Source organism: Monodon monoceros, unplaced genomic scaffold (assembly GCF_005190385.1).
Source record: "Monodon monoceros isolate NGI ecotype Baffin Bay Population unplaced genomic scaffold, NGI_Narwhal_1 Super_Scaffold_18, whole genome shotgun sequence".
NCBI classification, from domain to species: domain Eukaryota; kingdom Metazoa; phylum Chordata; class Mammalia; order Artiodactyla; family Monodontidae; genus Monodon; species Monodon monoceros.
The window spans coordinates 171252886-171276479 of NW_021703774.1; the positions used below are offsets into that span (position 1 = coordinate 171252886).

The window sequence follows — 23594 nt, forward strand, 5'->3', positions numbered from 1 at the left end:
GTTCTTTGTAGTTACTGAACAGTATTCCACAATATCAATGCAAGCCGTTTTACTCATTGTTTTCCTAGTGGTGGAAACAGGTTGTCTCTGTATGCACTCTGATGTATACCATGTATGTCACAGCACTGGGTGACAGTTTATCGGGAATACCCACGCAGAGGGGTGGTTGGGCCTTCGGGTAGACACATACTTAACTGACTAAATACTGCCAAAGGGCTTCCCTTCCCTGGTGGCACAGTGATTAGGAATCCGCCTGCCAACGCAGGGGACACGGGTTTGAGCTCTGGTCCAGGAATATCCCACATGCCGTGGAGCAAATAAGCCTGTGCGCCACAACTACTGAGCCCGTGAGCCACAACTACTGAGCCCACGCACCACAACTACTGAGCCCACGCGCCTAGAGCCCGTGCTCCTCAGCAAGAGAAGTCATCGCAGTGAGAAGCCTGCGCACCGCAACGAAGAGCAGTCCCCGCTCGCCGCAACTAGAGAAAGCTCACGTGCAGCAACGAAGACCCAATGCAGTGAAAAATAAATTAAATTAATTAAAAAAAAAATACTTGTCAGAATCTCCCAGATGCCTGCAGCTCCCTAGGCAGCAGCAAGCAAAGATTTCCATTTCCCCACATCCTCAGCAGCAACTGCCCTCTTTCTCATTCTTGCCCATCTGATAGATTACAAAGGCACATCTGACTGTTGTTTTAATTTACATTTTTTATTTATAGTGGATTGGAACACTTCTTCATATCCACATAGCAGCTATATTTCCCATTCTGTGAGTTGCCTTTTGACATCTTTTACCCATTTTTAAGCGGTGATTTCTGTCTTTTCTGCTGCGTTTCAGGAATCCCTTGTGTTTTCTGGACATCTCTTGTTACTTTCAGACATCATATGATTTTTCTCTGAGACTATCATCTTTCTGATGACTTTTCTATGGTGTCTCTTTTGAGCAGAAATTCTTAAGTTTTGTGTATCCAATCCATACCATTTTTCACCCCGTGATTTATGCTTTTTGTATTTTATTTAAGTTGCTTGCCATTTCTATGCCACAGAAATATCTTTCTACATTTTCTTCTAGTAGATTTATAGTTTTACCTCTCCTGCTTTGGTTCTGAGGCCATCTGGATTCCACCTCTATACAAAGTGTCTGTAGTGTAAGGTGCTAACCAATCTTTATTTCTCCTCTTGTCTTGAATGAGATGTCACAACACCATCTCCTAAACAATCCATCTTTTCCTCACTGATTTGGGGTATCACCAATCACCTAACAAGTCTGTTTCTGAGCCCTTTATTCTGCCCTGTGGGCCTATTGTCATTTCCTGCGTTGGCATCATGCTGCTAGTATGACTATGTCTTTGCATTGTAGTATATTGTTACTACCAGGTAGGAAATAATCCCTCTTCTTTACTCTTTTCTTTCTGAGTTGACCTAACTATTCCTTCCTAATTTCCTCCTTTTCTTGATGATTTGGTCTGCTGCGGTTGACTCCAGGGTATGGAGGTCAGTTCAACTCAATATGAAACCCAAACAAGAAGATCTGAGACCCCTCCTCGCTGCCATGCATTCCTTGCCCATCAGCATCTCACCCACTGCACTCTCTCTCTTACCCAATTGACAGAAGTAGAGAGTCACGCTCCTTAGTAACCACATAGCTCATGTAAACTCTGGAAAACAAAGGATAATCAATAGACTCAGTCTGATTTTACTCAGTCCTATATCCCAGAGCCAGGACAGTATCTGACATACCACAGACACTCCATAAATATTTGTATGGTTGAAAAGAGGGCAAAAATAAATGGTATCATTCTCATGTCAAAGCTTATATTTACGGGAAAAAAAAATTGGGCTTTCCTGGTGGCACAGTGGTTGAGAGTCCGCCTGCCGATGCAGGAGATACGGGTTCGTGTCCCAGTCCGGGAAGATCCCACGTGCCGCAGAGCGGCTAGGCCCGTGAGCCATGGTCACTGAGCCTGCGCGTCTGGAGCCTGTGCTCTGCAACGGGAGAGGCCACAACAGTGAAAGGCCCGCGTACCGAAAAAAAAAAAAAAAAAAAAGGTTTAAAATGGGGGGAGTAATTTATTTAGTTTTTTAAACATTTTTTATTTGTTTATTTATTTATTTTTGGCTGTATTGGGTCTTCATTGCTGTGCACAGGCTTTCTCTAGTTGCAGCGAGCAGGGACTACTCTTCGTTGCGGTGTGTAGGCTTCTCATTGCAGTGGCTTCTCTTGTTGCAGAGCACAGGCTCTAGGCATGCAGGCTTCAGTAGTTGTGGCACACGGGCTCAGTAGTTGTGGCTTACAGGCTCTACAGCACAGGCTCAGTAGTTGTGGTGCACAGGCTTAATTGCTCCGCAGCATGTGGGATCTTCTCGGACCAGGAATCGCACCCGTGTCCCCTGTACTGGAAGGCGGAATCTTAACCACTGCATGGCCAGAGAAGTCCCACGGGGAGTAATTTAAATGGTATATGTTTTTAATTTCAAATTCCTCTTTGTTCATTGTGGTATATAGGAAAGCAACTGACTTTTATATATTAATGTTGTATCCTGCATTTTTGCCATAATTACTTATTAGTTCCAGGAGGTTTTTTGGTCAGTTTTTTCAGATTTTCTACATAGATGATCATGGCATCTATGAACAAAGACAGTTCTGTTTCTTCCTTCCTAATCTATATACCTTTTATTTCCTTTTTTTTTTTTAACATCTTTATTGGGGTATAATTGCTTTAAAATGGTGTGTTAGTTTCTGCTTTATAACAAAGTGAATCAGTTATACATATACATATGTTCCCATATCTCTTCCCTCTTGCGTCTCCCTCCCTCCCACCCTCCCTATCCCACCCCTCCAGGCGGTCACAAATTACCTTTTATTTCCTTATTGCATTTGCTAGGACTTCCAGTACAATGTCAAATAACAGTGGTCAGAAGGGATATTCTTGCCTTTTTCTGATCTTACCAGAAAAGCTTCAAGTTTCTCACCATCAAGTGTAATGTTAGCTGTAGGTTTTTTGTAGATGTTCTTTATCAAGTTGAAGATGTTCCCCTCCACTCCTAGTTTGCTGAGTTTTTACCATGAATGAGTGTTAGATTCTGTCCAATGCTTTTTCTGCATCTATTGATATGATCACGTGATTTTCCTTATTTAGCCTGTTAACCTGATGGATTGCATTAATTGACTTTCAGATGTTGAGCCAGCGTCTACACCTAGGAAAAACCCCGCTCTATTATGGTGTATAATTTTTTTATATATATTTTTGATACAATTTGATAATATTTTGTAGATAATTTTTTCATCTATGTTCATAAGACATAGTAGTCCATTGTTTGGGGTGGGGTTAGGGGGATTTTTGTAATGTCTTTATCTGGTTTTGGTATTAGGGTAATGCTGGCTTCACAGAACAAGTTAGGAAGTATTCTTTCTGCTTCTGTATTCTGGAAGTGAACTGGTATAATGTCTTACTTAAATGTTGGGTAGAATTCACCAGTGAACCCATCTGAGCTTGGTGCTTTCTATTTTGAAAGTTTATTAATTTAATTCAATTTCTTTAATAGGTATAAGCCTATTCAGACGGCCTATTTTTGTGTGTGGGTTTTTTACAGCTTGTGTCTTTAAGGAATTCCATTCATTTCATCAAGGTTATCAAATCAGTCAGCATATAGTAGTTCATAATTTCCCTTTATTATCCTTTTAGTGTCAATGGAATCTGTAATAATGTCCCCTCTTTCATTTCCGATGTTAGGAACTTGTGTCCTATCTCTTTTTTTCTTAGTTAGCTTGGCTAGGGGCTTATGTATTTTGTTAATCTTTTCAAAGAACGAGTTTTTTGTTTTCTCTGTTGATTTCTTATTTTCAATTTCATTTATTTCTGCTCTAATTTTTATTATTTCTTTTCTTCTCCTTACCTTGGACATAATTCCCTCTTCCTTTTCTAGTTTCCTAAGGTGGAATCTTAGATGATTGATTTTAGATCTTTCGTCTTTTCTAATATGCATATTCAATGGTATAAATTTCCCTCTAAGCACTGTTTTCACTGCGTCCCTCAAATTTGATAAGTTGTATTGTCATTTTCATTTAGCTCAAAATATTTTTAAAATTTCTATTGAGGGACTTCCCTGGTGGTACAGTGGTTAAGACTCTGCACTCCCAATGCAGGGGGCCCCGGTTCCATCCCTGGTCAGGGAACTAGATCCCACATGCACGCCGCAACTAAGAGTTCGCATGCCACACCTAAGGGCCAGCGAGCCACAACTAAGGAGCCCACCTGCCACAACTAAGCCTGAGTGTAACCTAATTAATTAATTATTAAAAATTAAAACAAAGGGTACAATTCAATGGTTTTTTAAAAAATTTTTCTCTTGAGATTGATTCTTTGACCCACGTCAAAGGATTATGGAAAATTTTTTAGTCATTATTACTTCAAATATTGCTTCTTTCCCTCTCTCTCTTTCTTCTCCTTCTGGTGTTCCCATTACACATATATCACTCTTTACAGTTGTCCCACCATTCTCAGATATTCTTTAGAAGTGTGTCTTTAATCTCCAAGTATCTGGGGACTTTCCAGCTGTCTTTCCGTCATTGATTTATAGTTTAATTCCATTGTGGTCTGAAAGCAAATGTTGTATGATTTCTATTCTTTTAAACTTATTAAGGTGTGTTTTATGGCCCAGGACCTAGACCATGTTGGTGAATGTTCCATGTGCAAGTACCTTACAATAACAAAATGTTTCTAATTACTCTCTATTGTCCCTTGTATCATTGCTGTCATTCATTTCACTTACACATAAGCACATGTAATTAAATATATTATTGCTTTTATTATTTTGAACAAACTGTTATCTGTTAGATCAACTAAGAAAAGAAAAATAAGTATTTTACCTTCATTTATTCATTCTCCAAATCTCTTCCTTTCTGTATGTAGACCTGAGTTTCTGACATGTATCATTTTCCTTCTCTCAAAAACAAACAAACAAACAAAAATCTTCTTTTAACATTTCTTACAACGCAGGTCTACTGGCAACAAATTTCCCCATTTTTTCTTTGTCTGAGAAAGTCTTTATTTCTCCTTCACCTTTGAAGGGTAATTTCAACAGCTACAGAATTCTAGGTTGATGGGTTTTTTCTCTTAATTCTTTAAATATTTCACTCCATTCTCCTCTTGCTTGCATGGTTTCTGAGGAGAAATCAGATGTAATTCTTATCTTTGCTCCTCTATATATAGGTAAGGCATTTTTCCCCTCTTCCTTCTTTAAAGACTTTTTCCTTTATTTTTCATTTTCTGAAGTTTGAATATGATCTGTCTAGGTGTAGGTTTGGGGCATTTATCCTGCTTGGTGTTCTCTGAGCTTCTTGGAACTGTGGTTTGGTGTCTGACATTATTTGGGGGAAATTTTTGCTTCAAATATCACTTCTTTTCCTTTCTTTCTTTCTTATCCTTCTGGTATTCCTGTTACATATGTTGGGCTGGCTAAAAGGTTCATTTGACTTTTTCCATAAGGAAAACCTAAACAAACTTTTTGGCCAACCCAATATGTTACATCTTTTATAGTTGTCCCACAGTTTTTAGATATTCTGTCTTTTTTTTTTTTTCCTCTTTGCTTTTCAGTTTTGGAAGTTTCTACTGTCATACCCTCAAGCTCAGAGATTCTTTCCTCAGCTGTGTTCAGTTTCCTAATGAGCCCATCAAAGGCAATTTTCATTTCTGTTTAAGTGTTTTTGGTCTTTAGCATTTGTTCTTTATTCTCTTAGAATTTTTATCCTCTGTTTACATTATCTGTTTGTTCTTGCATGTTGTCTACTTTTTCCATTGAAACCCTTAGCATATTAGCCTTAGTTGTGTGGTTTTTTTAAATTCCCAGTCTGATAATTCCAACATTCCTGCCATATCAGACTCTGGTTCTGATGTTTATTCAGTATCTTCAACATGTGGCTTTTGTCTTTTAGTATGCCTTGTAATTTTTTGTTGAAGGGTAGACATGATGCACTGAACAGAATGAATGATGGTACATATGCTCTTAGTAATGTAGCAGTAAGGTGTGGGGGGAGAGGAAGCATTGTACAGTCCTATGATTAGGTCTCAGTATCTTAGTGAGCTTGTGCATCCAGGGCTGTGAACTTCACCAATGCTTCTCAACCCCAAATTCCCCTCCCCTCATGTTACATGGGACAAGATGGCTGGAGAGGGCTGGGGTTGGGTATTTCCCTTCCCCAGGTATGTTAGGCTCTGATAAAATAGATTCTCTAGCCGACTCGGACTTGGCAAAATAGATTCTCCTGAGAGCAGGCCTTGTTAAGGAAAACAGCATGCTCTGGCATATTTCAAAAGGGTTCCTTTTCCCCTCTGGAAGCATGCCAGAAGCATGAGGGGAATTTTTCTCCAACATTCACTGTGAGAATCTGATAGAACTCCTGGAGACAAAACTCACAAAAGTGTGGGGGCTTCCCAGTGACAGGCACCCCTGCAGTTTTTAACCCCCAGCCTTGTCCTCCAGCAATGAACAGTTACAGTTCAGGTTTTCCTACCTTGGCACTGGTTCCTATGGAAGTTTCTGCTCCTCGGTTTCTGCTCCCGTAAGTTGTAATCCTCTGCATGTGCCTGTATGTCTCACCAACATTTTTGCGGGGGATGAGGGCTGGGGAAGGCGGTGGTTTTCCCGGTGTCCTCACTCCCTTGATGGATCTAAGAAGAAGGGTTGTTAATTTTCAGCTTGTCCAGCTTTGCCTTGTCGTTACCATGGAACGACAACTTCTAAGCTCCTTACATGCCAGCCTAAAACTTCCCCATTATTATATTATACCAGATAGTAAACAAAGCTGCCTTCTTCTGGAAACAGTTGGGGGGGTGCGGAACCCTACCTCTGTCCTCCAGGATTGTTTACTCTACAAATGTCTTTGACAAGACAGTCTGGATCCAAAGCTACCAGTGCCTGTTCACAAGAAGTACAGAAACATGAAAGACCCATGGAGAATCGTCTCCCAAAAAGATTTCCTCATTTCCACATGGTCTTGTCTTCTGGCAAATTTTTCCATGAGTATGCCTCTCCTTCATCCACTCCAATTAACCTGACTGACAGAGGCTGGGAGGAGGGGGGAAGTCTTTAGTTCATCTTACAGAGCATTTGGTTAGCAGTACTTTCTACACGGCCCCAAGAATTAGGATCAGGCTAACAGGTAGCAGATGCAACCAGGTGAAAAACTCTGATAAGCCATCAGGATTTACCTTGGAAAGGCAAGTGGCTTTCTCTTAAGTTTTGTATTGATTTTTCTATTGGACCTGAAGCATAAATCCAGGTACAGCAGGATGTATTAACAACTGTGCAAACTCTGCCTCATCCCACAAGGAGGGACACGAAAGCAATTTTATCTGCAATAACCCTGGGCAGGGAGTCAGGGCTTATCTGAATGTATGTTAGCGCCAAGGTGATGTTTCCTTAAACACTCGAAGACCTCATATGAGGTTTTTCACCTCTTGGGAGGCACAAGTCACTGTACTTTGGGGAGGGACACAAGTTAATATGCACCTTCCACACAAGAAGTATGGCCCCATGGGAACACACGGTGCCCCTGGAAAGAAAATATGGCTTACGATTTTGGGGTCAGCCAGGTGGGACCTACAACAGTTGTAGGGTACAGGTTGACAGTAACTGGCTGGTCATATGCGGTAGGGTTTCCAAGTGACAGAGCAGCTTCTCCTACAGCCTGAACTTGCTACAGAGCCTTCTCTTGCTCTGGTCCCCACTCAAAAAAGGCAATAGGCTATGAGGAGTTCTGTACCTGAGCATGTTGCCTCCCCCAAATCCAGAAATGCCTAATGAGCATTGTGCATTTGTCATAGTAGGTGATACAAGGGCAGCAACTTCTCTCTTATCTTGGAGTTGAACCCCCGGAAATTTCACTAAGATGGTTGCCCCCTTGATTGTTGAGGGGTTCATGTCCCACCCCCCACCTTATTTATGTCTCACTAAGGTATTCTAAACTACATGCTTACCAGCTCCATTAAGGCTAAGTAACTCACTGGATTCAGTGTCCATGTGCCTAGTCATTTCATGCTATGCACTATGCTCACCCCTCGACACTTTCCCCCACCTACTCTGGTCACAAACTGCTGTTGAGTCTCCTTCTACCTACTTAATAAGATGCAACTCTGTTCTCTCTTCTCTAGCCCTACAGCCAATATTGTCATCCCATTCCTCCATCCCTTGTTCTGTTCTAGTAGATTGTTTGGGGGTTTGTGTGTGTGTGTATATATGTTTTTGTTTGTTTGTTTTTGCTTTTGTGGAGAGCAGGGAGGGGATGGGGGATTGTTGTAGCATTTTAACTAACCATTCAGTCCTTTGCAACATGTTTCCCAACTTCCTCCAGGACACTTTTTCTAAAATATAAATCTAATCATGTTGCTTCTGTGATTAAAAACATTAGTATCCCAAAGGCTTTAAGCTAAACTCTAAACTTCTTTACATGGCCTACAAAGCCTGTGCAAGCTATACTTCGCCTGATTTTTCAGACACTCTTGCCACTCCCCCTTTCATGCCTCAAGTATCCCCGGGTGATCCTGGGTGAATCATCTCATTCTTGGAGCAGCTGTTTCCCCAACTGCAAAATGATGGGGTTAGACAAGGGATTAATCTTCAAAATATACAAATAGCTCATGCAGCTCAATAACAGAAAAACGAACAAGCCAATCAGAAAATGGGTGGAAGATCTAAATAGACATTTCTCCAAAGAAGACATACAGATGGCCAAAAAAAAAAAAAAAATGAAAAGATGCTCAAAATCACTAATTATTAGAAAAATGCAAATCAAACTACAATGAGGTGTCACTTCCCACCAGTTAGAATGGCCATCATCAAAAAATCTACAAACAATAAATTCTGGAGAGGTTGTGGGGAAAAGGGAACCCTCCTACACTGTTGGTGGGAATGTAAATTGGTGCAGCCACTATAGAGAACAGTATGGAGGTTCCTTAAAAAACTAAAAATAGAACTACCGTATGATCCAGCCATCCCATTCCTGGTCATATACCCAGAGAAAACCATATTTGAAAAGAGACATGCACCTCAATGTTCATTGCAGCCCTGTTTACAATAGCCAGGACATGGAAGCAAGCTAAATGTCCATTAACAGAGGAATGGATAAAGAAGATGTGGTACATATAGACAATGGAATATTACTCAGCCATAAAAAAGAATGAAATAATGCCATTTGCAGCAGCATGGTTGGACCTAGAGATTGTCATACTGAGTGAAGTAAGTCAGACAGAGAAAGACCAATATCATATGATATTGTATGTGGAATCTAAAAAAAATGCTACAAAAGAACTTACCTACAAAACAGAAATAGAGTCACAGATAGAGAAAACAATCTTATGGTTACCAGGGTGGAGAGGAGGGGAGGGATAAATTGGGAGGTTGGGACTGACATAGACACACAACTATATATAAAATTGATAACTAATAAGGACCTACTGTATAAAACAGGGAATTCTACTCAATACTCTGTAATGACCTATATGGGAAGAATATGAAAAAGAGTGGATATATGTATATGTATAACTGATTCACTTTGCTGTATAGCAGAAAGTAACACAACATTGTAAATCAACTATTTTACAATAAAAAATTTTTTTAATGATCGGTTAGACTAGAAGAGCCCTATGTCTTTGCCCAGCCCTTAAAAAAAATCAATAATCTTGACTTTTTACTTAACAAATCTTCTATTGTGGTACATTCAGCTGTCCAGATACTTTGTGTGTCCACACTTTCCTATGAGTGTTCCTGGATGTAATTTTTAGGTAGATCCTTGAAGTCAGGTAATGTCTTCAGAAGATTTTACTGTACTTGAGGCTAATAAAGACTTGCAAAGGAAAAAAGAAGACGAGTGGTGTGATTTCCTTCTCCTGATTGGACCCTGACTAATGCAAGAGCATAGCGTTTATCATAAAAATAGACTGGGAAGAGACTAGAGGAAGGTCCAGATTACTGCCCCTTGGGGAAACCAGATGACGGTGATGTGATGGGAGTTAGGACTGGGGAGAGATGAGAGGACCTCTCCTGGGGGACCCTATGAGGAAGAGTCTCAATGTACAGCCCATAATGTACAGCTAGCTCATCACTAGCTCCAGAAAGTCAAGCCAATGTATTTCTTAGGCAGAGAAGTTGTGTTGACTGTTCTTCCCATCCCCTTCTGGAGACACCTTATGTGGTGGACCGACTCTACAGTGGCCCCCAAGATCTCCACCCCCTGGTGTTCACATGCTTGTGTGATCCCCTTGTGGGGGCAAGACCTGTGATTTGCTTCTAACTAACAGAATAAGGCAAAGGTGTTGGCATATATGTGATTACATTTGTGATTAAATTACTTTAGATTTTAGTGGCTAGCTTGCTTAAGTCTTTCTCCCTTGCTCACTTTAAGGAAGAAAGCAGCCATGTGGGGGAAAATCACGTGCAAAAAGTTCTAGAAGCCAATAGAGGCCTCTGGCCAACAGCTAGCAAGGAACTGAAGCTCTCCATCTACAACTTCAGGAAACTGCATTCTGCAAACAACCTGACTGAGCTTGGAAGTAGATCCCTCCCCAGTTGAGCCTCAGATGAAACCACAGCCCCAACACCTTGATTGCAGCTAAGCTATTCTCAGACTCCTGACCCACAGAAACTGTGAGATAATAAATGTGTGTTGTTTTAAGCCACCAAGTTCATGGTAGTGTTGTTACACAGCAATAGATAATTAACAAACTTTTCCATCAAAGCTGCTTGCATATAACACATGGATCATGATGCCTGTCCATGCTCCCAGGATCCCAGTCCAAACTGCTTATGTAGATATCTGTCCCCTCTGCAAGAATCCACGACTCCCTCCTCCATCAGTCATAGGTGAGGTCCTTGGCACCAAGAGATGCTATGGTTGCAGAGAAGAGAGATTCTCCAACTTTAGCACTTGGGTGGGACTAGGCTGCAGAGAGGCCCAGTGCTACTACAAATGTATCTAGCAAACACAGGCCCAATGCAAAAGCTAATGTGGACTGCCCCCAGCATGCAATACAATTATTCTCTTCCTTTTCTCTGTGAGCAGAGAAAGTGGTGTGGGCTAAGTGAAGGCAAGGTTCTTTGTAAAAGTGGGACTGATATATAAGTGCACCAAAGAAATCTGACACCTTACTGCTTTAGGGAATGCAGTTTCCGTATCCCAGATGGCACCCAGAGATTCCCAAGACAGCCTTGGCTCTGAGACCCTGCCTCTTGGTAACTAGTGATCTAATTTTGGAATTCAGATTAAAGACTTAAGCCCAGGAAAAGTCCCCAGCTCCCAGAGCCCACCCTTTTCCTCACTGCCTTCCTCTTGCTTCTTCTTGCATCTCCCTTTCCAGTGATCTCTTCCAAAACTTCCCCGTAGTCCAGCCCAAATGTGGCTATACTGAGGGCAGAGATCCACTGCAGCAGCATTTCTCAGGCCAACTGGAACCAATCTGTAACCAATCTGCAGGAATTTGGCTGGTGACCTTTGGCCCCAGGAACAATTAGGTGCCCCCTCTTCCAACAGACACCTGACCCCAAAAATTGCTTCAGCATTATGGGTATATACCCACGACGGACAGTATGGCCAGCTGTTGGCATTCATTCTGCAGAGGCCTTGTGTGTTAGAGCTTTGAGAAATTTTAAAGGCATTTTTTTCTCCATTGACTATTTATTTCAACCGAATGAGAATGTTAGAGAATGCTGCTAGATCCAGAATTGAACACTGTTGGCACTGAAAGGAAACAGACACAGTTTGTATTTTATCAAACACTAGGCAAGACTATTCTTAGCTTACTTCTCATCCTTCCCCTGCAGGGTAAGCCCTGACTTAGCATCTCCTTAATCAATAAAATACAATTCATCAAAGGACTCAGCACGTAGTAGAGACCATACTTGCTATGCCCTACTCAGGGCCCCAGGGTTACAGTGTGCTCTTTATACAACTGACTATAGCATTCACAATTTTCAGGGAGCATGGGAAAGAGAAAGGCTTCCAATCAAATAATATCAGAGATCCATGAAAGCCATCCTCCACGTGGTACCACGTCACGGGGACCCACTGGTCCTCCAAGCACTTCTTATAGAGCAAGATGTCATCATGGAGGATGTCATACAGCTCACCAGGAAGGCCTTGGGAAGCTGGGCAATGGTCTCATCAACCTTTATGAGGGGTGTATGTTCCACATCCAACAAGGGATCGTTTTCTAGATAGGCAGCCTCATTGAAAGGGGCAGGAAACACAGGTTGGTAGTCTGTCTTCTTGAATCTCTTGGGTACGTTGTCCGCGCTGACCCACTTCCAGTACTTCTTCCAGACTTCCGGGGGAATGAAAGCACCACTCAAGGTGGCATCCCACCAGGAGAAGTCGATAAGCACGTATTTAAACACGCATCATGAACTTCCGGGTGAGGAGCTGGACGTGTTGGTTCTGCGGAAAGGATGGCAGCCAAAAATTAATGAGTTGGACAATGGGATAAATCAGGACCTGGGCCCTGATCCGAGGAAGACCGGATCTGCCCACCAAGGTCTGAGAGGTCAAGGTCGCGATCCCTGCCCCAGCGCTGTCTCCGCAGATCACAACGCGGACCTGCCAGAAGGAAGCAGAAATGCCCATGCCTCCTTGGACTCTCTCTTGCCCATCCACCCAGAGGTGAAGGCTATGCAGAACCAAACAGTTGAAAGGTTGATCTCCTCCAGGAGCTTACTTAAGAAACCCCATTATGTCTTGATGAGGAATCAGGGGGCACCCAGCTCCTGACCATTTCCCCCCGTACAGTGCTCTCGGGGCATTTCCTCACAGGCACCATCCACCTGCAACCCCCTGGCAGCGTGCAGAACCTTACCTGCCTTTCTTCCTCCACCAGCCTGTCGATCAAAACCAGTCTGGCCTGCGTGCTAGGTCTTTTCAACTATCTAGAATAACAATATCCTCAACAATTTCCTACAGGGTATTAACAGAGGTGCTTATTAACAACTTTATGCGTTCAAGGGATGTTTTTATTATCACCCTTCAGAGATGTAGAGTCTGGCAGAAACTCTGATGGTGGAATTTCAGACACAAGGCTCAGCCGGCTGGGAGGTACGTTGATGGATCCTGGAAAGATGCTGTCTTCCTCAATCTCATCAAGAAAACCAGAGATGCTAAGGAAGTTACTTTAAGTAAGTTGTATGAGGGAGCTTGTTCTAGAGGTTGAACCTAAAAGGGCAGTTTTTAGTTCCTCTCACTTGCCTTCTCTAAACTGTTTCCCTGTAAATTGCTGTAATCTGTTGGATTAAGAACCGGAATTCTGGTGAGTGGTACCCATGGCCCCCTCCATCCACTAAAAAGCTCCCCCTCTCCTCTTTTCAAAGAACCTCAGGTGCCCTGAGTCATGGTTTTCTTGAGACGCTCCCAACACTGGTCCCTGCATGGCCAGCAGTTAATTTGTTAGCTAGTTAGTTCATAAGTCCATTAGGTATTAGGGGCTTTTTAATATTAATAATATTAATATTTATTAATTCCCAAAGACACGTTTAAACATTATTTAATTTGAGTTTTTTGTTCAGTTATTTCAAATAACATTAAAGGAAAGCTAAAAAGTTATTTTTTAAGTCAAAATGGCCCCAAGCTAAAAAAAAAAAAAAAAAGCCTAGAAACAAATATTTTAAAGTTTGTCCCAGGCCTAATTGAAACCGTGCACCTCAGACTGGGACTTGAACCCGCGTGCCGGGACTCGAACCCAGCCTAAACCCAGACTGGGACTTGAAGGTATTAGTTTCAACAATGCAAAAAGCACCTGCACCATCATCGCCCCAAACCACAGCCAGGACCTTGACCAGAACTTTCAGCCAAGCCCTTAATACCCCCACCACCATCCCACCTCGCTGCCTTCCCAGTGTGAGAGAACAGTTACCTTGAATCCCGCATCCATCACTCCTTTTCTTTCCTTTTTACATAGTTCCATTGTATCTATGTATATTCCTTAAAAGTATTATTATGATTTTAATTGTTTTTAATTTTGTAGACAAAGTATCTGGCTTTATGTAATTTTTTGAAAATTTTTTCACTGAATTTTATACTGTCAATATTCATCCACAGTATGGTATGCCTTACTTGAACAGCTATGTCATATCCCATAACGCCTTATTAGCTGTGCAATATAACACTGACTATCACAGTTGATTCATGCACTCCCCGTCAAGGGGCATTTGGGTTGTTTCGGGTCTGGGCTGTTTTGAACGATGCTGCGCCTGTCTCCATGGATGCATGTGCAAGAGTGCCTCTCTCGGGGCCTAGGACCTCCTCTCCCTCTGTTCTGCAAATCATCCAAGGCTTCACCCCTCCCTTCTGTCACCCAGGTAACACCCACCGACTTTCTCCAACAATTCACCCAACCGACAGCAGCACAGAGTCGATCTCCTGGGCTAGAAAACCACACAGGGCGCGGTACACGTCTGCAAGACAAAACCGACACATCGGCAGCCACCTGTAGGGAGGTCGGTGCCCCACGGGTCCCAGCACTGCTCCCCAGCCCCCAAGAAGAGCTACCGACAGTGCTGGCACTGGGTGTGACATCTTCCCTTTCTTCCTATTCTTGGCTCCTGCGAAGTGACTCTGGCCACCTCTGCCGGGACAACACAAAAAGCCAAGTCAGACGCCTGAGTCCACCCCAATCTCCTGAATATCGGGGCTCAGATGTGCCTTGGGGCTCCCCAGCTGCAACGTTTTCTTTTACAGTAGAGGAAACTGTGGACCTAGAAGGCTTGGTGATTTGAAACCAACAAAGCCAAGATGAGGGAAGGTGGGCGTGTCTGCCCTGAAATATGAACAATAATTATATATATGTATAGATGTTATTAAGAAGTAAGCAGTGGTCGCATGGGCCATTTCTATGAGTCAAGCAGTATGTTTGAGGTTCTCAGAGAGCAGCCTGATCATTAATGCATTGACCACACGGGCACAGTGCCAGACACAGAATCTGTACCAAATAAACCACGTCTAACTCAGCAGTTCTCAACCCTGGCTATTTATAGAAGTACGGGGGGGGTGGTGGTTACACACTCTGGTGCCCAGGCTGAGCCCCAAACCAACCAAATCAGAATCTCTAGGGTGGGAGCACAGGCGACAGGATTTCTCAAATCCCACCAGGCAATTCCAGTGTCAGGGGAGGTGGTGATTGACCATCTGGCAGAGAGAAGCAACAATGGGGCAGGTACATGCTTTGTTAACACGGTTTGGGGAGGTGACAGAAGAAGGGTCAAAACGATTCAGAGTGGGCAGCTCCTAAGGAGGTCTCAGACCTGGCTTAAGTCATCTGGGAGCTTTTTTAAAATACTGATGCTGGATCCCATCCCCAGAGACTGACAGTCGGCCTGGGGTAGGAGCTGGGTGTGAGTATGACTCTCAAGCCCCCGGGTGATTCTAAAGTGCACGCAGCCAGAGTGGAGACGACTGCTAGCCACGACCTGGTCCTGCCGACCTTCCCCACTTCAGCCCCCCACTCTGTGGTCCCGACATTCTTCTTTCTCTTGAGCACCCAAGGTTTTGCACTTGCTCTCCCTTAACAGGGCAGGGACTAGGGTGAGGCAAGCAAGGCACTCGCCTTGGGCGCAAAATTAAGGGAGCGTCCAAACACTCATTATCCAAGATAAATAATAGTTTGGTGCAATATTTTAAGGAATCAAAATGAATGCCAGAAACGTCCGTGATGAACAACATATCGAAATTTTAAATAGAATCCTCCTTTGCTTTTGCACGACTTACCCAGCTCTCTTGCATCCTGCTTTTATATAAACGTTGGTGTGTTGTTCATCTTAGTTTTCTGCATCAATACTGATATTTTTAATATTGCATAAAAATATATTTATCTGGATCACTGTGGTTTTGGGTGCCCCTTTAAATACGGAGGCCACGGAGGGTGCCTCACCTGCCTGACCCCATTCCCATAAGGCTTGGAGCTCTCTTTCCCGGCCCCTGTAGGGCCGGCTCATTCTCATCAGTTGATCCTGGGCTCAAACTTTGCCTTCTTGGAGAGGCTTCCTCTGATAGGAAAAATTAAATCTGCTCCCTGAGTCATTCTCTACTCCATCGCTCTGTGCTACCACGATGTGAAATTACCCTACTCATTTCTTTCACTGTCCAGCCCCCTGATTTGAGTGGGCTCCAATGAGGACCTTTCTTGTTCTCCACAGTGTCCCCCGTGCCTCAAAGAGGGTCTGACACAAAGTAGGTGCTCAGTAAACATTTGCTGAGTGAGCCCCAGTTTTACTTTTGGAAATAACGTCATCCCTCCACAGAGGAAGGGGTACAGACCCAGCCAATGAATGGGGGTGCTCCCCGGGGCCTCTGAAAGGGAAGAGTGATCTTGGACAAGGGTGAGGCCAGTAGATGGGAGATGATTCATAATTAACTTCTGAAAAGGGGAGAGCTTCAGGGCAGCAAATTCAGATGTTGTATTTTCACCACCAGGTGGCAGTACACCCTAATCTCAGGGAACATGTAATGCAAACAGCCCACCTCTTCACATGGGCAAATTTTCCCCTGTGCGGAAATAGAGACACAGACGTAGAGAACAAACTTATAGTTACCAAGGGGGAAGGGGAGGGTGGAACAAATTGGGAGACCGGGATTGACATATTACATTACTATGTATAAAATAGATAACTAATGAGAACCTACTGTATAGCACAGGGAACTCTACTCAATGCTCTGTGGTGACCTGAATGGGAAGGAAATCTAAAAGAGTGGATATATGTATACATATTTCTGATTCACTTTGCTGTACAGCAAGAAACTATCACAACATCGTAAATCAACTATACTCCAATAAAAATTAATTTAAAAAATTTTTTCTCCTGTGTGGCCATCCCTGCATCCATCCATTTGTTTGTTGGTTCATGAACATATCCTTTCACCCAGTTATTTGCCCATCCATCCATCTATATATTCATGCACTCATACATCCATTCAAAAAATAAAACCACAGGCCTGGCCCTGAGGATCCTGTAGCAAGCAAAATAGAAGACTTTCTCGCACCCTTGGAATTTCCACTTTTAGTTAGGGAAGGCAGACGGTAAATAAGGAAACACCCGGAGGAATGAGATAAGTTCAGATTGCGACAAGTGCCATGAAGAAAACTTTAAAGGATGATGTCAGGGATGGAGGTGGGGGGCGGGCATAGGGTAGGGCACTAGAGTGGGCAGGGAGAGCTCTTTAGATAAGACGTCCAGGGAGCCCACTCTGCGGAGAGACATTTGAGATCAGACTGGAAGAATGAAGAAGGGGTCACCCGTCCTGCAAAGCAGCGGTGAGGGGAGACACAACTTTGCAGGACTTGGGAACAGCAAGTGCAGGAGATTCAGGGTGAGAAGGAGCCTGGTGTGTCCAAAGCCCAGAGGAACAGGCAGCATGGTTGCAGCAGAGTGAATCGCTGTGGGAGGTGGGAGACCCGGGTGACCAGGTCGGAGAGGTGTGCGGGGCCAGCACCAGCTGTGGGGAGGAGTTGGGATTTCACCTGAAGACCCTGTAAAGCCACAGGAAGTGTTCACTGCAAGACTGACAAGTTCCGACTCATATTTTTAAGGGTTCTTTCTGGCTGCTGGGTGAGGATTAGACTGTGAGGGGTGACATGGGGAGAGCAGTTACTGGGATGTAGGGATAAAGGGATGCGGGCAAGAGAAGGTGGCTTCGGATCACAGGAATCTTGCAGAGCCGGAGAGAAACACATGGGTTTGGGAAATACTGTGGGGTGAGAACAGACAGGACTGGTCAATGGCTGTGAGTGGTGAGGGAGCAGAGAAGAGTCAACACTGCAGGGTCATAAACACCAAACGCCACCCCACTCCAGCCCTGGCCACTTCACCACCCTCTCCTTGACCAAGAGTATCATAGTATAAAAAAGAATGTTTTCACACCATCTGCTGACTTGAGCCCAAAGCCCTTAGTCAGGGCTCCCTATAAAAACCTCCAGCTGCTGATTCCTTGGAGGGACTCCAACAAGGTTCCCATGGGAGGGGTGGGTAGAGCTTTGCATGAAGATGAGGCTCTTCCTTCACGAAGCCGCCGGGGACCATCTTACCCAGGCTCCCTAATACGGCGCCCGCTCCGTGGAAGATGACGATGCCTCGCCGGGAGCTGGGGGAGGCCACCTTGGGCTGGAACAGCCTCATGGGTACGGTTCCAAAACGCAGGTTGGTTACCACAAGCCCAGGGTCCTTCTTGATTCTCACGCGGTTGTGCAAAAACTGAATAAATCTGGGCATGGAGCAAATCCTCAATTTCTCAAGTATATTCCCCTGTTAGAGGTAAGAGAAAGAGCGGGAGATATTAGGAGAGGTTAGGATCCACCTGGATGGTGGATGACTCCTGCCCCTTGTAACTGCTGGGATGTTTCTGCAGTTTCTTATCTGCCTCAAGGGCATGAACCTAGGGCTCATCAGGCTCTAGGTTGTGTCCAGATAAAGCATTGGGCTTTCAGAATCTCCTCCCCAAAGCTCTTGGTTGAATAGCGGTATGAATTTGCCAAAGAGCTAGCCCACGTTTGGGCTGAGTGGTTGGGCATTGAACTGATCAAAGCCAATGTCCAAGGCAGCTGGCTGGCAACCTCGCTCTCGTTGGCTCCCAGCCTAAGACGGCAAAGACGGCCCATCACCTGGGTCAACACCATCATTGCCTCTCTGGGTTATGACAGACCCTTAGGTCTCATTTGTGTTCAACAGGAAAGAGTCATGGGCTCAATTAAGGATGTCTGCCATGGGCTCAGGGGGAAGGGGCAATGCCACAAAGGCTATATATTTGCCGAATGTGAAAAGAAGTCCATTGTTTTTAAATTAATATGGTCACTCTAGTTATAAACAAGCAAAATATCTGAATATTTCATGAAATATAGTTACATGGTATCATATCTCATGTACTAAATGCATTTCAGCCATAATGGATCATCTCTTCCGTGGACCTCGCATGGAATATGTGTCTTTGTCATAAAGAAAACAGCACGGGATAATTGTGAACATAGTAAGAACAGCTGACACTTATTAGTCTCCTACAACATGCCAATACTGGTCCAAGTGATTTGGATTATTAACTGGCTTAAACTACTCAGAAACCCTCCTAAGTCAAGCACAATTATAAGCTCCATTTCACAGATGGGAAAAGTGAGGCATGCCAAGGTCAAGTGCCTTGCCTGTCAACAAGTAAGATGTAGAACTAAACTAGAAGGAGCTTGGGTTCTTAAGGCCAGCAGATTTCGATTCAAGACTTAGCTCTACTACCACCGACTCACTGAAAGATCTTGAGCATTACCTTCTCTGAGCTTCAGTTTTCCTCATTTTATAAAATAGAAGAATGGAGTCTACAGTCCCTGAGGATGAAGCTTGGGAATTAGATGCAACCACCCATATGGAGTGTGTCACTGGTGGGTCCTGGTAAGTGTGAGCTCATACTGGGTCCTGCCCCAGGTTTATGGGATGACCCAGTGCATTCGCTCCACGGAGACGACCCCACCCCCGTCCCCACTGCCCCGTTGCCAAGGCTTAGGCTTCTCAAAAGGGAACTCCCAACAAAATCCCTATTTGCCGGCCTAAGGTAGGAGCAAGGTGACCAACGCGGTGGAGATGACCTACTTTCCCCACCACTTAGCCCACATCTGAGGAATGCATTTCCAGCACCTAGAAGAGCAAATGTTTCAGGGATTTTGAACGATGCAATGTGGTGATAAACGTCTCTTAGCGCGACATTCTAAAAGGTCACTAGATACAGCCAGGAAGTTAGATTTGTTTTGTTTTTTCCCACAGTGACTCCACATTTGCCAGAGCTGGTAATTTAGGACAGAGGCAAATAAGGAAGATTGATTATTATATATTATTATATAATATTATAAATACATATTATTTATATATAAATATTATAAATATATTGTGTGTATAAATATTATATTTCTATATTATTTGCATAAATGTTATAATGTGCATATATAAGTATTATAAATATAATATTTTGATATTATTTATAAGAATGTATTAGTAGTAGTATAAAGGGGACCATCACTAGTTTAGGAACGCCTGAGATCCAGGACTTTAGATGGATATTGAAACTCTTTCACAAAATATTCTAGCAGAGTTTGCCCTTTAAAATAAAATCTAGGGACTTCACTGGCTGTCCAGTGGTTAAGACTCCACGCTTCCAACTCAGGGGGCGCGAGTTCAGTCCCTGGTCAGGGAACTAAGATCCTACACACCCTGGGAAGAGGTCAAAAAATGAAACAAAAACAAAAAATAAAATAAAATCTATAGCATTTGTTATATTAGTCATCATATCTTTTAGTAAGGCTGAAATCACTCATCACAGCTTTTAAATCAATAATGATTTTAGGAAATGCTGTGTCTTTGCCTTCAGAGATTTGATATATATACTAATAATAATCTATTTTTATGGAGTCCTTTCTAAGTGCCCAGCACTGTACCTTGCACCTTAAATGCATTTCTCATTCAATCCCCACCTCACACCTATAAAAAGCGTCTCTTGCTGTCCGCATTTTTCAGAGCAGAAAACAGAGACTCAAAGACATTAGCCTACAAAACTAGCAAGTGAAGATTCAGGTCTCAAACCCAAGGTTGTCTGATACCAAAACTAGACACCTGATTTCTGGGCCATAGAAGCTTTTAGGTTCTGTCTCCTTCTCCCTAAAATTCTTATCCTTCCTGTACCTATCTGTCTTCTGGAACCAAGTGACCACTTGGATACCATCATCCTCATCATAGTCACCTTGTGACGAGCCGTCTGTCCTAGGAGGGCTCAGTGCTGGGGGGACGAGGATGGGACATCGTGAGCTGGATTCACCCTCCACGGCCCATCTCGGAGGCTCCCGTGAGCAGCTGTCCTCAGAGATGCCTGGCTTGTGGGCTACTCTTGAGGAGAAACACTGAAGGTTGGAAAGGTCTCGGGTTTTCTGGGCCACCTGGACATCTGAGGCCCTCATTTTCAGCCCTAGGGCCTCAAACTAGCCTATAATTCCATAAGGATTGCAGCCACTGGCTTGAGACAGCCTGACCTCCAGCAAAGTGCGTGACCAGGATTAATAGGAGAGATCCTAGTACCGCATCCTAGCCTGTCTCCTTGGGGCGGTGACGTTCACGTAACCATGACATAGACTTGTTCATTCCTCGGGAGGTCATCCGAGTCCCTGGCGAAACATCCCAGCAGCACAGAAACATATTTTACTTATGTACCAAATATCACCAAACAAATGAGCCCTTATCGCCCGTCATCTTGATCCTCTTACCAACCTGGTGGAAGCAGTGCAACTGTTCCCCCTTTGCAGATGACGAAACCAAGGCACAGAGAGGTGAAGTAACTTGCCCAAGATCACACAGCCAGGGAGCGGCTGTCAGAGCTGAGCGTGGCCTCCTCACCTCCTTCAACAGTTGTTCTCCCCACAGGTCATCATTGTGAACTGTCTGGCTGCCATCAGGTCTCCACCCAGGGCTGGGACATTGGGATTAAATCAAGTTGCCTGCCTCTTAGTGCCAAACTGTTTCCAAATCTGCTGTTCTAGGCATGCACCATTCTACCCCAAATCCCAAACCCCTGTTCAGAGCCTGGCTGGTGTGGCCACTCTGAAATGCCGGGTGAATTCCCTGGTGGATTGATCAACAAATGGTAAGTAAGCACCTGCTAGGTGCCAGGCCCTGGGCTTGGGGCCAGGCTTGCAGAGATGCATAAGGTGGTCCCTGCCTTCCAGGTGCTTGTAATCTAAGCAGGAGGAAAATGCCTGTGTGCCATGAGGGGGAAGACACTGTGGCTGAAGCAAGTTCATTCTGTCAGGCTATAAGCTTTTTCAGGGCAGAGGCTGGGTCTGGAATCCTTTGGGAATCCTCAGAAATGAGCCTGGTGATTGGCACTCAGTAAATATTTGCTGTTGAAGAAAGGAAAGGAGGCGGGGGGCAGGCGAGATGAAGGACAAGAAGAAGGAGAGAAACAGAATCGCAGGCACAAGAGAGAGGACTGTCATCCGTCCCTCAGCGTCCATGAAGGACTGGCTCCAGGACCGCCATGATACCAACATTTTCATTGCTCAATCTCTTACGGTCGACCCCCTATCCAAGGATGCGGGACCCGCGGACATGGAGAGCCCACTTTATAGCAAGGTCTGTCTTTCTTGGGGGAGTCTGAAGAGAGAGAGGGAAGGCAAATGAAAGATGGAAAGGAGGGGCAAGGCAGAGAGAGAGAGAGAGAGAGAGTGCCATGACAGGGCCTGAGTGCAAACTCACCAAAGTGACCATGTAGAGGAACATGCAGTGCAGAAATCGGAACTTGGCAGGATGTTGCAGAGTAGAGGGGACACCTGTGGTGAGGAAGTGCTCAAAGACAGCCCAGACAAAGACCCCCGGGAGAAAGGTGCACAGTGCAGCTAGAAGCACCAGCCACGGGACAACCATGTTCCCGAGCCCGTGAGGAGTTTAGGAACTTCTGTCAGTGGGACTTGAGCTGGTCATATCGGCTGTCTCCTCCCTCCCACTCTTTTTCTTTTTTTTAACATCTTTATTGGAGTATAATTGCTTTACAGTGTTGTGTTCGTTTCTGCTGTATAACAAAGTGAATCAGCTATATGCATACGTATATCCCCATACCCCCTCCCTCTTGTGTCTCCCTCCCACCCTCCCTATCCCGCCCCTCTAGGTGGTCACAAAGCACCGAGCTGATCTCCCTGTGCTGTGTGGCTGCTTCCCACTAGCCATCTATTTTACATTTGGTAGCCTCCCACTCTTTTTGGATTAATTTTGACCTGTGACCTGACCTGGCTTCTTAAACATAAACACAACACGACCAGTGGGAGCCGGAGGGACCTACTTCCTTAAGGAATACAGGGACCAGGGGGAGTCTTGGGAGATAGGCTTCCCAAAGGCTCAGCAGAGATCAGGCTCAAACAGAACCCGCAGCTGGGCACCAAGGGAGAGGTCTCATGCGAGCTGCACAGGAGTCTTTGGCCTGATCTTTCAAGTGTAAAATAGGAGACACACGGCCAGGCTTCCTCCTGTGCATCTGGTCGAGGTGGGCAAAGGGCCTCTTATTCCAGTCGGCTGTCCTGACCCCGCTCTGATGCTCCAGTTCCCCTGGGGAGAGGCAGCGGAGCCCAAGGTTAACAGGACCCACTCAGAAGCGAGCCCACCTGGGTTGAATCCTGCCTTTTCCACTTACTGGCTCTGTGGTCTTAGGTAAGTTATGTCTGTTCTCTGCATGTCCATTTCCTCTCCTGTAAGAAGGAGATAGAGAACCTAACTGAGGAACGGTGACTAGTGCTGCAATGAACCTGGGTGTGTAAACACCGCCTCACTTTTCAAGCCAATTTTGCTGAGCTATAATAAACAAATACGTGCACACATGTGCATATGTAAAGGTGCTTAAATCATAAGGATAAGCTTGAGGAATTTTCACAAAACAAAAACACCCAAGTGACCAGCACCCGAACCAGGATAAATAGCATCTTCTCCACATCACCACCGCCCCCTCCCCCAGTTACTACACCCACCAGAGATAACCACAATCCTTCCTTTAACAGCCAAGACTCATTTGGCTGGTTTCTGAATTTTATGCAAATGGAATCACGCAGAGA

General features: G+C 44.3%; 1 protein-coding gene across 1 annotated transcript; it reads right to left on the bottom strand.

The window, feature by feature from the left end:
• Positions 1-11926: 11926 nt before the first annotated feature.
• AADACL4 (arylacetamide deacetylase like 4) lies at positions 11927-22419 on the bottom strand. Its single transcript, XM_029227060.1, is given in 6 exon segments — positions 11927-12117; positions 12120-12394; positions 12396-12592; positions 14381-14439; positions 18063-18279; positions 22252-22419. Coding segments are annotated over 6 exon segments (1107 nt in total).
• Between the last annotated feature and the right edge of the window lie 1175 nt (positions 22420-23594).